The 16,831-nt window shown below is 34.5% G+C and overlaps 1 protein-coding gene across 7 annotated transcripts in view; it reads right to left on the bottom strand.

Moving 5' to 3' along the window:
* Ccdc138 (coiled-coil domain containing 138) overlaps positions 1 to 16,831 on the bottom strand; it is a 91,083-nt gene that overhangs the window by 58,906 nt on the left and 15,346 nt on the right. For 6 of the 7 annotated variants that reach the window (XM_074050553.1, XM_074050550.1, XM_074050547.1 and 3 more), the window contains 5 exons: positions 15,974 to 16,132; positions 10,990 to 11,109; positions 6,240 to 6,317; positions 6,026 to 6,133; positions 3,455 to 3,616 (listed from right to left, as the gene is read on the bottom strand). In XM_074050553.1, coding sequence (XP_073906654.1) covers positions 3,455 to 3,616; positions 6,026 to 6,133; positions 6,240 to 6,317; positions 10,990 to 11,109; positions 15,974 to 16,132 — 627 coding nt within the window. The remainder of the gene's footprint in view (positions 1 to 3,454; positions 3,617 to 6,025; positions 6,134 to 6,239; positions 6,318 to 10,989; positions 11,110 to 15,973; positions 16,133 to 16,831) is intronic. The other variant, XM_074050548.1, reaches the window with a different exon arrangement.

Raw genomic sequence — 16,831 nt, 5'->3', positions numbered from 1 at the left:
CAAGTTCTTGTGCTTGCTAGGTAAGCACTCTACCACTTAAGCCACAACCCCAACCTATTTTTTTTAGCTTGTTTCAGATAGGGTCTCATACTTTTTGTCCAGGCTAGTGACCACAATCCTCCTACCTCTGCCTGCTGAGTAACTAGAACCACAAGTGTACCCCACCACACCCCACTATTTTTTTGAGATAGGGTATTACTTTTTTCCTTAAGTTGGCTTTAAACTACAATCCTTTTATCGCTGCTCTCGAGTAACTGGGATTATAGTCATCCACCACCACACCTGACCCCCTATATTGTTCTGAATTCCCCAAATTCCTCAGAATTCCGTAATCTCATGACCTCTTCTCATAGAACTGCAAATCCCTGAAGCTCTAACAGTCTGTAGAGCTCACCTGTTTTGTGTAGCTTCTAAACTATGCCACCACATTTCCTTCAGCACTTTGAGCAAGGTAAGATACAAAGCAGTCTGGGGCAGGCAGCCTCCAGACAAGCCAAAGCATTGAACGCATAGTCATTCTTTTGTTCCATACACAAAAAAAAGCGGGGGGAGCAGGGGTAGTGCCTTTCCTTCTGGTTTCACTGTACTACCCTTGGAATGGCACAGATATCCAAATTTCCACAAATTTTTCTACCTCTTTTAATGGAGTCCCTTCGCTGTTATGCTTAGTCCTAAGGCTGCAGCTTCCAAAATGTCCTAGTCTGTATATTGTGGTCAACTTGGTGTTTGCAGGGGACTGCAAGGGCCTGGATTTCCAAATTTGCCTAAACTACCATAATGTAGTTTTACACCCAGAATTTTATAACCCTTAGTTGTAACAAATTACATGTTCAACATGATCTTATACTACATTGCTTTTCTCTCAAGTTCTTTAAAAACACCTCATACATTTACTTTTGAATCACATGAGAAAATCAGTTTTATGAGGTATACCAAGTCTAACCATGTATCTACTATACCAAATTTAGTCCCTAATAGGTTTTTTGTGTGTGTGTGTTTAAATATTAAAACACCCTTAAGTGATAGTAGGTCGTGACTGTGATAAAATGTATAACAAAATGTGCCAGAAAGTTCCAAAGGTAATTTCTAATTATTTTGCAAAATTACTTTGAGTAATTTTGAATAGATATAGTACATACCAAAGTGGTTTATAGTTTAATGCTCTTATACAAAGGGAAAAGTTTTTTTTTTTTAAAGTTATTTTAAAATCACAAATTGTACATCTTTCTAAAGAACAGATGTGAATACTTGCTCAGGTTGACCACAAATATTCAATTTTCACTAATTAGCTGATGTTTACTCTTCTCTTATTCTAGTAACACTATTCTTAAACTTTTTTTTTTTTGTGGTGCTGGGGACCAAACCCAGGACCCTGTACATGTTAGGCAGACTCTCTACCACTAAGCTCCATCCCAAATATTTTTTTTCTTTTTTTGGTGGAACTGGGGTTTGAACTCAAGGCTTCATGCTTGCAAAGCAGGTGCTCTACCACTTGAACTACACCTCCAGTTCACTATTCTTAAACTTTAAGATAGTTCTTTTATTAATATGTTAGTAAGCTGAAAACAGCATTTCAATTGAAAGAATCTAGGCTCAGCAACATTACAAATTATAATTCAGTCAATACAAGATTATCTATATTGAAAGGTGATAAAATAAATCCTATACCATGCATGTGGCAAATATTATACTTTTATGCCATTAAGCTGATGTAAAAAGACAGTCTCACATGATCCAGATTCCATTTTTTCAAATTACAATTGTCACCCTTACTGTCTTAGGACTGTGTCTTTATCAAGTAGTTCTACAAAATTAAATAACTCACAGAACTTCAATACTGCAGGCCCTCCTAATTAATAGCTACTCTAAGATTAAAGCTAGATCTGGACAGAGGAATAGTAGTTGCTGTAAGTTCTAACCAAAGATTATTTATCTCCCATTACTGACATAATAAAGTACCACAAACTCAATATTTAAACCACATATTTATTATACTATAGTTCTGTAAGCCAGGAATCTGATGTGGGTCTCAGCTAGTCAAAATCAATGTCTATAAGTCTGTGTTCCTTTCTGGAGACTAGAGGAGAATCCATTTCCATGCTTACTCAGGTTGCTGGCAGAACTTAGTTCCTTGTGTTTCCAGGACTGAGATCCCCATAGCTTTGCTGATTAAGAGCTAAGGGCTCCAGTTTCTAGGAGCCACCTATTGCTCTTTTCAACACCAGCAATGATGGGTCCATTTTCAATACCAGCAATTATGGGTTGAGTCTCTGACTTACTCTTCTTACTTGTTGAAGACTCAGGTGGTTACTGGGCCCACCCAGAAAATCCTGGATAACCTCTCTATTTTAAAATCTTCCTTTGGCCATGTACCATAAAATATTGACAGGTTTCAAGGATTAAGAGGTGAACATTTCTAGGACCATTACCTAGCATAAAAGATACTTAGAAGAAACTTCTCAGACAGGATGAAAATTGGAAATATTATAGTCAAAACTCTGGCCTGCATTTAATCCTCATTAAATTATTCCTAAAATATGTGAAAACAAACAAAAAATTTTACTATCGTCAAAGTTTTCATGTGCTTCTTGTGGAATATAACTGTCAACCTCTAAAGAACCCTTTTTTTTTTCACTTCAATTTTAATTTTTTTTTTGGTGGTACTGAGGAATGACTCAGGGCCTTGCAGTTGCTAAGCAGGAACTCTGTAACTTAAGTCATAACTCCAGCTAATTAAAAGTAATTTAAGAAGTCATTTTTCTTTGATATTGAGAAGCCCCTTGAAAATACTCTTTATCCTTTTTTACCAAAAAATAAAATAAAATTATTCCAAAAGGTTTTGAATTGGAAAATTTTATGTGGAAACAATTATTCACATCACTGAATATTTATAACTCTAGCATACAATTATTTCAGCATTTCTGAAGTACATGATTAATCTCTTATCTCTACCATTAAAAAGACAACTTCCTATCATATTAAGAAAAGCACAGGACTGGAGGTATGGCTCAAGCGGTACAGTGCCTGCTTTGCAAGCACAAAGCCATGAGTTCAAATCCCAGTCCCACTAAAAAAAAAAAAAAGAGTCTGGATATATAGGCCAATAGTAAAGCACCTGCCTAGCATGCATGAAGGGTTTAATCCCAAGCATTGCCAAAACAAAACAAAACCCCACAAATTAATAGGAGGCAGAAATGAATCTTTTTAGAACTATCAGTGTGGTCAATTTTCTATCATGGTACTGCTCACCTATAGTCCCAGCACTGGGAAGTCTGAGACAGTAGGATCATGAGTTCAAAGCCAGTGGGCTAAATAACAAAACCCTTATCAAAAAAACAAAAAACAAAAAAACCACAGTATTTTCTCATCTTTTCACTTACAAAAACATGAGAGAGGCTTTTGCTTACTTAATATCTACTGAATCATATATCTCAAATTAAAAAATAAACCAAACCTTTACACACTTCTCTTGAATATCATTTCTCTGAGAAGATCTCAGGGCTGGTTTTTCACCATCCATACCAGATTCTTCATTTTTCACTTTGCTAAGGTGATGTTCTGATATCCAATCCATGAAGACAGTTAAGAGTTCATATACTTGTCCATTAAGTGGTACCTGTTTGTCAAAATTTACATCAAACATTTATTTCAGCTTACAACCTCAAAAAAATTGAAAGACAAGTCTTAAAATAAGTGATTATAGAATGATTTACCTAAGGTGTTTTTAGCACAATCTAAATTTTTGTTTAAGGATAGAACAAATCCTAACAAGATGAGCATGGAGAGCTGGGTGTGGTAGCTTACATCTGTGATCACCTGCACTAGGGAGACTGAGGCAGGAAGACTGTAAGTTGGAGGCTAGTTTGAGCTATATACAGCAAGAAGCAGTCTCAAAAAACCAAAAAAAAAAAAAAAAAAAAAGAATTCATGAAAACTCTTTAGCCAAGTTTGGTAAGGAAGAAAAATAAAACCGACTTTAATTCAACAGCATAAACTATCACACCATTTAAGAGGTTGTAACAATTTTAAAGATTTCTAAAGTTAAAGAATTTCTATGTGGGATCTCATATTTTCTTCTTGCCACAAAAGTTACTTTCTCTGTCTTTACAGTATAAAATTTTATAAACATAACATGCAAAGTTTCCCTGGAAACCCTATTCTCTGAGAGCCTAGTGAGTAAGAGGAAAAAGAACAAGAAAAAAAATACTTCAAATAATTTATAAATTTAATTAAACTTTAGTAATCCTCTGAAAATTTATTATATAAATTGGGAGTCATTCCTGTCATACAACACAAAAATAGAATTGAGGGGTCACAGAAAGAAAGGGAAACTAAGGTCATGGACACTTGCTCAGAAACTATTTCGCAGAATTAATCCAACAAAACAGCTTGTTGTATCTTTAAGACTATTTTTAATTAACAACTATCAACTATGACCTCAAGATTACCTTTACATAGTAACTGCTGCCATTTACCAAGCAGAGCTTGCCAGTACCAATGAATTTTCTTTTAAAATAGCTTGTGTAGATGTTTCCTTCCTAATAAAACTACCCACACTTTTCCTTTACTCTCTGGTCATATCAGAGGCCAACCCTGCCTGTGCTTGTATGTTTTGGATTGCAATTTCATTCTTCATTTCGAAACAAAAATTTCCTATGCTAGGGGTTAATTTCTTTTAGTTTTGCTTGACTTTGACACATTCAAAACACATTTTTGTAACTTAATTTCAGTCACTTTAATTCAATATTTTTCACACATTTACCTTAAGCTGGGAACTATGCTTGATTTAATTATTCTCTTTAAGACATGCAAAGATAGAGAAATATAAAAGCAAGCAGGAATAAAATATCCAACATTATATGCTGATAAAAAGAAAACTTGGCCAAATTAATTCATACTGTATAATTCTACTGACTAAAATTATAAATAGGCAAAACTAATTCTAAGGTAACAGTTCAGGTCAACAATTATTTCAGACAGGGAAGAATGACCAGGAAAGGGCACATAGGTTATAGATTACATGAATGTGAGTATTTATAAAAACTAATCAAACTTTACACTGAAGAATCTATTTATTATGTGGTTATATGTAATTTATACCTCAAGTGATAAAAATTCTTTTAAAAATATACAGAGTCTGAAAACACACCAGAAAAAAGCTGTCATTCACAAATGGTGTTGCAGTTTGCATAAATGTCCCCTCTAATGTGGGACTTGATCATGAGAGCTATGACCTAATCAATGGATTAATACACTGATGGATTCATAATTTGATGGCACTATTGGGAGATGGTAGAAAGTAGGAGGTGGAGCTTCAATGGGGGAAGCTCTTAAAAAGTATACTTTGCTCCCACCCCCTCCTCTCTCTCTGCTTCCTAGCTGCTATGAGGTGAGCATCTATGCTTTGCAACATGCCCTTACACAATATACATTGCCTCACCACAGACCCACCAACATGGAGCCAGTTGACCACAGATTGAAACCATGAACTAAAGTAAATCTTTCTCCTTAAAACTAATTTTCTCAGGTCACAGGGATGAAAAGCTAACACAAGGCTGGGTGTGGTGACATATATCTATAATCCCAGCTACTTCAGAGCCATAAGTGGTATGAGGCCTGCCCAGGTAAAAGTCATGAGACCTTATCTGAAATGGCTCAAATGGTAAGAGTACTTGCCTTTGCAAGTGCAAGGCCTTGAGCTCAAACCCCAGTACCATTTACTGAAATACTTTTGTTTTTGTACATAAAAGTATATTTAAAATATTCTAGAGATACATCTCTGTAAAGAATTATTATAGTGAATCTAGTGAATCTGGACTGGGGTGTGGTTCAAGTGGTAGAGTGCCTACCAGCAAGCATGAGATCCTAAGTTCCAACCCCAGTAAAACACACATATGCACACAAAGAATTATTATAGTGAATCCTTTCACACCAAAGAGAATTTTTACTAAAGGAAACAAAAAGATTAAAGAATGAAAGAAAATTTCCTAGTTTTCCACTGAAGAAATTTTCAATCACATCATACCTTTAAAGTTTTTGAAACTGGTACTTTTTCTTGTTTTAAACTTTTTACTTCATGAGCAGCATGGGAATTTCCTTTCAATCTCTGTATTGTCATAAACTCATACTTTCTCTGCAACAGTACATATCCATGAATTAAAGAACAACTACGTGAGAAGTAAACAAATTCAAAGCCAATTATTTTAAAATTTTACTTGGGAAGCGAGCTGGCAACTTACCTGTAAATTATCTAAACGAGCTTGAACTCTTTTAGCCTGAATTTCCATCTTCCTGTTTTCTTCACTTACTTCATTTAGCTAAGGGAGGAAAAAGTTAGACATTTCAAACCTTAAATTGCTTACATACTAAGGGTTTCTCAATATATTAACATATCTGGTTTATCTAACCAAGCAAAGTTACAAAACAGAGGCAGCACTCATAAATAATTAAAGTAGGTCACAGCTAAAATCAGCATTTCCCCCTAAAACCTTAATAGCATCTAAGGAAGTTTACATCGTTCTTAGATATAAAACGATATAAAATGTGCAAGATTTCTGAAATCTTAAAAGCATATACTTTGATTTGAAATGCTTTTCAAGTAAAACTTTTATTGAAAAGTATACAAACATTGCAATGAGTTATTACTGGAATTATAATAAGTATATAAATAATGGGAAGAACTTATATCTGTACAATAGTGATCCTTCTCACCAATGAATATAACATAGTCTTCAATTTATTTTCATTTAATAATGTTTTGTAGCTTTCAGTAGAGATGTCTTTCATATATTTCTTTAGATTTGTTCCTGGGTAGCCAATGATTTTTGATGTTACTATGGTACTTCGGGAAGATGCCTATGATTTTCTCAATAAAAAGCACTTACTATTTGACTGTCTTTGGTACATAGAAATGTACTTGTTTTTTGTATTGAATTTACAACCAGAGATTTTGCTAAATTTGTTGTTTTTCCTTTTTTTTCTGGTAGTACTGGGCCTTGTACTTATTAGGGAGACACTCTACCACTTGAACCACACTCCTCCAGCATTTTTTGGGTTTAGTTCTTTTTCAGATAGGGTCCCACATTTATGCCAGGGCTGGCCTGGATGAAAATCCTATTTATTCTTCCCACATAGCTCAGATGACAGATGTATGTCACCACACCCAGCTTTTATTGGTTAGATGAGGTCTCTCAAACTTTTTGCTCAGACCACCATGCCCAGCTTAAATTTGCTTATTAATTCTGAGTTTGTCTATATACTCATTCAGATACCTAAGTAAAAAAGTATAAATCCTGTCATCTGTGAATAATTATGATTTCTTCCTAATTCTTATATTTTTTAATTGCACTAAAGCTTTGAATGCAATGTTCAAAAGAAGCGGTGACACAAGCCCCTTTACTTCTTTATTCTAATCTGCAAGGGAAATGTTTTTAACAACTTACCAAAGTATGATTTTGTTGTTAGTTTTTTTTTGTAGGTGTTCTATTAGAATAAGAAATTCTCTTCCATTACTACTTATTAGCATATAAAATTGCTAAATTTTATATCTGTAGAAATTATATGATTTTTCTATCAGATGTGTTAATTTTCACATGTTAAACCATGTTTTCCTAGACCAAATCATATTTAGTTGTATCACCCATTTTATGAGTCACTGGATTTAGTTTGCTAGTATTTTTAAATGCATATTCCTGATAAATGGCAGGTGCTCTTACTGCTTGAGCTATTCCTCTAGCCCTGAATTTTTCCTTTTTTATAACACCAAAGTTTAGGTTGAAGGCTATGCTGGACTCACATAATCAAGGGAGGTTTTCCCTTCTTCTGTTCTACGTTTAAGGTAAGTAATAATTTCTCCTTAGGTCATACATCAATTTTATTGCTTCTTCTTTGAAGATAAGGTTTTTTTTTTCCCTCTAACCACTTTTAAACTTCACTTTATGTTAAGTTTCTAACAGATTTAAAATAGTGTGCTTCTGCATAGTTTTCTTCAAACTTTATGCTTAGCAACAGTTCCTAGCACCTTAAAGTTTCTTTAACCAGTTTTGGAAAATTCTTGGTTATTACATCTTTACATATTTTACTTTTACCATATTCTCTTTCTAGAACCCCTATTTGTTAAACTTTTTAACTATATCCCACGTGTTCTTTTCTGAATTATCCATTCTTTCTTCACTCAATGCCTTAAAATGTAGAAAATGCAGACTTTGCATGTAACTGTTTCAGTTTGCTAGTTCTACCTTCTGCTGTGTCTCACCTTTATTATATTCATTCTTTTTTCTCTTTTTTTTAAATTTATTCATTTATTTTTTTTCTTGTTCTGCTACTGCTGGGGATCAAACCTAGGGCCCTGAGCATATGGGCAAGTGCTCAACCACTAAGCCAATCCCCAACCCCTTATACCCATTTTTTTACAGTAAGTTCTCAACTTCAGTTACTGTACTTTTCAGTTTTAGAATTTCAATTTCATTCCTTTTTATAGTTCATCCTCCAAAAAATTCTCTTAATCTTTTTTTCCTCTACTTTCTTGAACACACTAACCTTTATTTTAAAGTCTATTAATTCCAAATTCTGGATCACTTGCAGATATAGTTACATAATCTTGGTTTTGTTTTCTTCACATTTAGTCATGTCATTCTGTCTTTTGATTACTTTACAGAATGAAAAACATTACATATAAAACACTTAAAGGCCAGGGGAACAGGTACTAGAGAAAAGGTTAGATCAAAAAGAATTAACCTAGAAGGTAACACCCACGCACAGGAAATCAATGTGAGTCAACTCCCTGTATAGCTATCCTTATCTCAACCAGCAAAAACCCTTGTTCCTTCCTATTATTGCTTATACTCTCTCTACAACAAAATTAGAAATAAGGGCAAAATAGTTTCTGCTGGGTATTGAGGGGGGGGAGAGGGAGGGGGCGGAGTGGGTGGTAAGGGAGGGGGTGGGGGCAGGGGGGAGAAATGAACCAAGCCTTGTATGCACATATGAATAATAAAAGAAAAAGGAAAAAAAAAACACTTAAAGGCCAGATATGATATCTTCTTCCAGAAAGGGCTTATCTTTTCCTCTGGTGCATATTCAAATCAGATCAAATCCTTAATCAGATCAGGAACTGAGCTCAATCAAGGCCAGGTTTCAGTTTGAAGGCTCTTATCTACCTCTAGTTTGCCTGCTCCTAAAAAGGAACCCTACTCCTTTCAAAACTATGATCCTGAGATGCTCACTGTAACTCTCTTCCTTGATTGGGTCTTAAACATTAATCTTCATCTCCTCAACTTGGCAAGACTTAAAATGAAATGCTTTTAGGTTATTTTTATTAGAGCAAATTTATAGCTAGTGGTGTCACAAATCATAATGCAAGTCAGTCAGAAATAATACAACTTTTTACTCACCAATTTCAAAGTATATGCTACTTATCAACTTAGAAGTTGGCAAACTAGGGTCTATAGGTCAAATTTTCCCAGTGCTTATTTTTACAAATAAAGTCATTCTGGAACATGGCAATACTTAATAACTATTGATGCACAGTTGAGCACTGGGACAGAGACCATATGACCCACAAAACCCAAAATATTTACTATCTAGTCCTTAAAAGAAAAAAAAGTTTGCTGGACCCTGATGTATTCTAAAAAAAGTATCCATAAAAAAAATTCTGCTTCTTAGTACCAAAGAATTTTTCCCACTCTTTCAATTATCAAAAAATCCAATTATGAAAAAGTTCAATCACTTAGTAATGCATATGTCCACTCAATCACCACATACTCGGCAAAACTTTTAATAATTACAGAAACTCGAGATGGGTATGGGAAACAATATATCTAAATTCCCAAGTAAAGAAACCCTTCTTATAAGAGGGTGCAAGATTGAGCTTGTAATGGTAAAAAGTTATCTCTCCAGGAATTAGGAAGGCTTCTTGAAAGACAACTGTCAGGTAAGGTCATAGTCCAATTGAGGGAGGCCATAAATGAATTTAGGGAAGCCTAAAACCTAGGTCACGTGAAAAAAAATAGGGGGCACAGGCATCACTGCCAGGGAGGAAGGTTATAACAAGTAGATACAACAGTAAATCAAAGCAGAAACAGGCAAGCCTCTGAAAAGTCTAAACTTACCTATATTTTAAAATCCATTATGTCTCCCAGTCTAATACTATAATTTTAAAAGTGACTAAGTTTAGCCCAATTTCTGCCCAGCTACTTCTCCTCCCCATACAATCAAATACACACATAACCATTCTTCAGTCTCTCTTCAACCATACTCTCTCTTTTCACCTCTTCAGCAAAAAACTAGCAAAAGGAAGGAAAAAAATTGTCACAACTCACAAAAATATTCCTGCTATACAATTTTATTATTATATATTGACCTAAATTATATCAAATAATTATTGTGTAATGTCATACAACTCTGTACTCATGAAAAAAACTATAAGTAATGTAAAGACTTCAGTCTAATATAATACCCAGCATATAGTAGGCACTCAAAAAAATAACTGAACACTAAACAAATGCGGTGTGTGTAACAGCAGTTACAGTGAGTAGTAGAGCCAGAAATCAGTGGCTACAAGATTATTAATTCTCAAGTTATGATTTTTTTCCTTTTGCCTGTCTTTAATCTACTAGTTCTCTTATATTTTTAAAAAAATTTCAGGGGCTGGAGGCATGGCTCAACTGGTAGAATGCTTGCCTAGCAAGCACAAAATCCTAAGTTCAAACACCAGTACCTAGGGAAAAAAAAAAAAAAATCCCTATTACCAAACATACCAGTTGTTTGCAAAACAAGATGAAAAACAGGAAGCAAAAGCTTAAGAGTATCTTGTTATAAGTGACTTGTCCCAGAAAAAAAATCTTACTATATTTATAAGTATTTTTTATAAAGCTAACAAATTTAATCAAAATTTTCCTAGCTAAAAATATGTTCTAAGATTGACTGATAATTTATTAAATACAATTTTAAAAGGTCTTATAATTTAATGCATATTAATACAGGCCTTACCTGTTTTTTTAAGTTATCGTTCAATTCTTTTAGTGCATCAAAAGAGGATCTCAGTCTCTTGCTTTCTTTATTCCTTTCCTTAAGAACTTCAGTTAAATGTTCAACTTCTGCATCATGTTGCTAGGAGGGAAAAAAAGTCTGATCTAAAAATTAGGTAAGGGGCTGGCAGAGTGGCTCAAGTGGTAGAGTGCCTGCCTAGCAGTGTGAGGCCCTGAGTTCAAACCCCAGTACCACCAAAAAAAAGAAGAATTTAAAAATTAGGTAAGGATCCCATATCAGCAATGCTAGAGCAAGGCTGTGGGTATAAGTCAGAGATAGAGCGCTGCTCAGCATGTGTGAAGCCATGGGTTCGATCCTTAGCCCACAAACAATCCAATACTATTGAACATAAATTAATTAAAAAGAGTAACTCCTTCAATCACAAAAACTAATCAGTGTACTTAAGCATAAGTGACTATTGTAGCAAATAATTTATAAAAATTGTGTAATCAATCAAAGAAATAACAAAACATTTGGGGAGGCATTTGTAAAAAGTGAAAACATTATCATACAAATTAAGTAACAATAAGTCTATTTTTTGCTTCTGCTAGAAAAATCTACTCATAGAAAGTCACTGAAATATCTTCCACTTGATATAAAATAATAAAACAACAAAGAATTTCTGATCCATCATAGATTACAATGTAACTTTTATATCACTCTTTAAGAATGCAAGAAATATTCTAGTCTTAGAACAAAGTAATTTCTTATGTTCATAAAGCAGCTAAAATTTGTGATGCCAGCTTTACATCTCAAAAAATATTAAATACATGCTAAAATTTCCCTGAGCCTCACCCTATTTGATTCTCTCCTTAACCAGTTTCAGCAATAATTCAACTCAACTTCTCCCTTTAAAACATTTAAATGAGTTAGCATATTTTAGACATAAGACATGAATAATTATTTCCTTCACCTTAAATTCTCAATTTATTTATTGAGAATAATAAAACTATTAAAGCAAGCACGTTTCTACAGGAATCAAAGCTTTATTCATTGAGAATAAATAATAAAACTATTAAAGCAAGCATGTTTGTATAGGAATCAGAGCATTGAGTTAATTTCCTTCTTGCAAGTAATCACATAAAATACTAAAATAAAGTAGTTTTGCTGTGTTGTGGATCAAGTGGAAAAGCACCTGCCTAAAATAAACCAGTTTTCTTTATTCTCAGTAAGGATAACAGAAAAAATCTAAAGACAGAGAATCAATAACAAGATGAGCATGGAAAGCTGGCTGTGTTGGTGGGCCCCTGCAATCCTAGCACTTGTGAGGCTAAGGAAGGAGGATCATGAAATCCAAATCAACCAGAGCTACATTCTGAGACTCTGTCTCAAAAAAAATCAAGGGCTGGAGATATAGTTCAGTGGTAGAGCACTTGCTTATTAGCATGTGTAATGCCCTGGGTTCAATGTATATCACTGGAGAAGAAAAAAATAAAAAAGACCTGAGAATCTAAGCATTTATTTCCTAGCTGAGAAAAAGATCCAATTTGAAAAAATTAGCTTTATATAATTTTACTGCTACATTAAATGATTCCTTAAGTAACTTAACTAGTTACTTAACTAGTTTAATGCTTCTGTTGTCTAATTTTCTACATCTAGAAGATATTAAAAACATACAATATGAGAATTCCATTTCTAGCATTTCAAGATAAATCTATTACCCTCTACTTCTACTGATGTCAACTAAAAACCCTATACAAAACACAAAAAAGCAACTACTCAATTACCGTCAAAACAAAAAGTAGAGAATTGTAGAAAGGTATGAAAATTTGGAAAAGCAAATGCTCAGGAGTTAAGTTTCCTGGGATTTTGTTTTTCCTTTTTTCTCAATGTTTTTGCCCCTGGGTAGCTCCCAGGATGGAGAAGTAGAGCAAAAACTTCCATAGGAACTATAGGATAAAGCCAGTCTTTCTGGCAGGGAAACCAGGAAGGCAGGGTGGGAAGAATCTCAGAGAAGACTCACAAAGAGGACCTTCTCGCTTTGGTGTTTGGCGCTGTACACTTTAGGGTTACCCTTGAGTTGCTCAGGCACAGGGGAGACCAAAACCTGCAAAGCAAGGTCTTAGAGAATGAAATTAAGATCACAAACTGTTGCCAGAGTCCCAGACTAAGCCCCTTAAGTGGCACATGCATAAGACAACTCCAAAGCATCACTGCAAAAGCTGTGAAAGCTCAACTGAGATGGGAATCACTGTCCATATAAGCTGAGAAAGAACTGTGGAAGTTGGGCTGAATAAATGCTAAAGTGATACAGAGAGACAGAAAAATATTCTCTAGAGTATTGTAACAGGACACAGAATCTATACAACATAATATCTAAAAGATTTCAAATACAATACAAAACTCATTGGACAGTAAAAGAAACAAACAAAAGTATATCTCAAGAAAAAAGATAATCAACAGATGTCAATTCTGAGATGACCCAGATGTCAGTTTTTTAAATACGCTTGATTAGGTGAATTTAAGTGTAAAGACAAAAATTCTTTTAAGAAAATCAAAACTAAAAAAAGAACATAGTTGAAAATTTTATAACTTTACAAGAAACAAAAAATTTACTAAATGGGCTCAAGCAACATGGAGATGAGAAACAGTGAACTTAAAGAGAGATCAACAGAAATTACCCAGTCTGAAGAACAAAGAAGAAAAAGATGGGAAAAAAAGAACAGAGCCTTAGAAATCTTGTATAGCAAAAGTCACTGGAAACCCAAAAGGAGAGGAGAATACAATTGGAGTAGAAAAAAATATTTTAAAAAATATCAGCTGAAAAATTTAGCAACACGTAAATTTATGAACTCAATATTTGAACTAAATTACAAATAAAGGATAAATTCAAAGAAAAACATGCCAAGATATATCACAAAACTGCTACTGAAAAACCAAAGTAAAAGAAAATTCACGAAATGATCCCATTTACTTAACACGCTGGAAAAGGCAGAACTGTAGGAACAGGAAATAGATCAGAGGTTGCCAAAGGCTAAGGATAGGGAAAGGGAAAACTACAAAGGAGCATACGCAAATTTTTGGGGTACTGCAGCTACTCTTCATCTTCAATATGATGGTGATTACAAAACTGTATGCATTTTTCAAAACACAGAAAGGTACAACAAATGGATTGAATTTTACTCTATGCATACAATAAATTTCTTGACATGAAGAAGTATATTATGTCACATATATAACATTCTTGCCAAAAATATTTAATTTAAATATTATTGTTAGGAAACAATCATTCAAATCCACAATGTGAAATACTCTACAAGACTGCTAACCTGGACTCTTCGAAGAAAAGTCTCAAAAAAAAAAAAAGGGAGGATGAGTACTACAGAATCAAAGAAACCAAAAAGATATAACAATTAATGCAAGATTGATCAGAAAACAAAACAAATAAACAATAAAGGACACTTTGGAGACCAACTGGGAAAGTGGATGGTGATTATAAATTATATTTTCCAGAACACCCACAGAGTGGGAGAAAATATTTGTCAGCTACACATCAGACAAAGGACTGATAAGCAGAATATATAGGGAACTTAAAAAACTAAATTCTCCCAAAACTAATGAACCAATAAAGAAATGGGCACGTGAACTAAACAGAACTTTCTCAAAAGAAGACATTCAAATGGCCAAAAAACACATGAAAAAATGCTCACCATCTCTAGCAATAAAGGAAATGCAAATTAAAACCACACTAAGATTCCACACTAACCACACTAAGATTCCACCACCAACAACAGGTGTTGGCGAGGATGCGGGGGAAAAAGGAACCCTCTTACACTGTTGGTGGGGATGTAGACTAGTACAACCACTCTGGAAAAAAATTTGGAGGCTACTTATAAAGCTAAACATTGATCTACCATTTGATCCAGCAATACCACTCTTGGGGATATACCCAAAAGACTGTGACACAGGTTACTCCAGAGGCAGGCACCTGCACACCCATGTTTATTGCGGCACTATTCACAATAGCCAAGTTATGGAAACAGCCAAGATGCCCCAGCACTGACGAATGGATTAAGAAAATGTGGTATCTATACACAATGGAATTTTATGCGGCCATGAAGAAGAACAAAATGTTATCATTCGCTGGTAAATGGATGGAATTGGAGAACATCATTCTGAGTGAGGTTAGCCTGGCCCAAAAGACCAAATATCGTATGTTCTCCCTCATATGCGGACACTAGATCAAGGGCAAATACAACAATGGGATTGGACTTTAAGCACATGATAAAAGCGAGAGCACACAAGGGAGGGGTGAGGATAGGTAACACACCTAAAAAATTAGCTAGCATTTGCTGCCCTTAACACAGAGAAGCTAAAGCAGATACCTTATAGGAAAAGGGGACCAGGAACTAGAGAAAAGGTTAGATCAAAAAGAATTAACCTAGAAGGTAACACACACGCACAGGAAATTAATGTGAGTCAACTCCCTGTATAGCTATCCTTATCTCAACCAGCAAAAACCCTTGTTCCTTCCTACTATTGCTTATACTCTCTCTACAACAAAATTAGAAATAAGGGCAAAATAGTTTCTGCTGCGTATTGAGGGGATATGGGGGAGAGGGAGGGGGCAGAGTGGGGCGTAAGGGAGGGGGTAGGGGCAGGGGGGAGAAATGACCCAAGCCTTGTATGCACATATGAATAATAAAACAATATAAAAAAAAGAAAGACAGAACTAACAAAATAAATAAATAAATTATATTTTCCAATTAGTATTAATTTTCTGATATGATAATTGTATGGAGAATGTCTTTATTTTTAGGAGACACAGGCTAAAATACTATAACATAATTTTTCTAAGTTACTTTCAAGTGGTTCAGAAAATAAGACGTGTGGGGATAAGTATGCAAAGAGGACAGGAAGAAGAAAGAAGCAAATATGGCAAAATGTTAATAATAAGTGAATCTAAGAAATTACACTAATTTAAAAACAAACACTGTATAATTACCTCTTTCACAATTTGAAATCTTGTAAGAACCTCTTCTTCAACACCTTTAATTTTACTCAAGGCATCTTCATGTCTGAAAAGCAGCTGTTCTCTTTCTACTAAAAAACGTTCTCGTTTTTGAAGTTCTTCAGCAAATTTCTGTTGCGCTGTGGTTTCACACTGAATCATAATGCAAGATTTAAATGGTTTTTAAAAGTACGCTCACAAATTGTGCAAATTATGTTTTTATCCACTGACATTGTAGTTCAATCAAATGGCTTTTAGCAGTACTTCTCTACCTAAGGAAAATGTAGGTTACAGTAGTAGCTGGATTAGGATAGCAAGTAAACCTGCACAGAAACTCTATGTGCTATAAAATCATGTGACACTACAGCAAGATTCCATCATAATGACTTTGGGGTCCAAAATACTATACAGAATTAAATTCCTTTACCTGGTTGCCTTTCTATCATCTTGGGCTAAAAGACAATTAATGTATTAATTCACTAATCATTTTCCCTGCCCAGATGATAACACAGCTAAATACTACTGCAGAAGATCACACACTATAGTCTCAATCCTCTACTCAGATCTCAATGCAGTCCAGAAATCTTTTTTTATATTTTCATAGCTCTTTCTCCCCCACTCTGTACAGTATCTATTTCAAGCCTTCTCTACTCTTACCTAATTCTGAACACATTACACCTACTTATGTCATTCTCTGTGAAGGGCCTGGTCTCTCACTTTATAGAGAAAACCATACAGCAGAAGGAAACATCAGTCCAGACTACAAGATACATACACACATTTTTCTCCTTCCCTCAAATTACAACACAATGGTAGGATCAGGATCTCATTGTGTTAAGTTCTCTTTTGCAG

Source organism: Castor canadensis, chromosome 12 (genome assembly GCF_047511655.1).
Source record: "Castor canadensis chromosome 12, mCasCan1.hap1v2, whole genome shotgun sequence".
Taxonomy (NCBI): Eukaryota; Metazoa; Chordata; class Mammalia; order Rodentia; family Castoridae; genus Castor; species Castor canadensis.
Note: the sequence above shows the minus strand (reverse complement) of the source record. Positions and strands in the feature narration are given on the sequence as shown.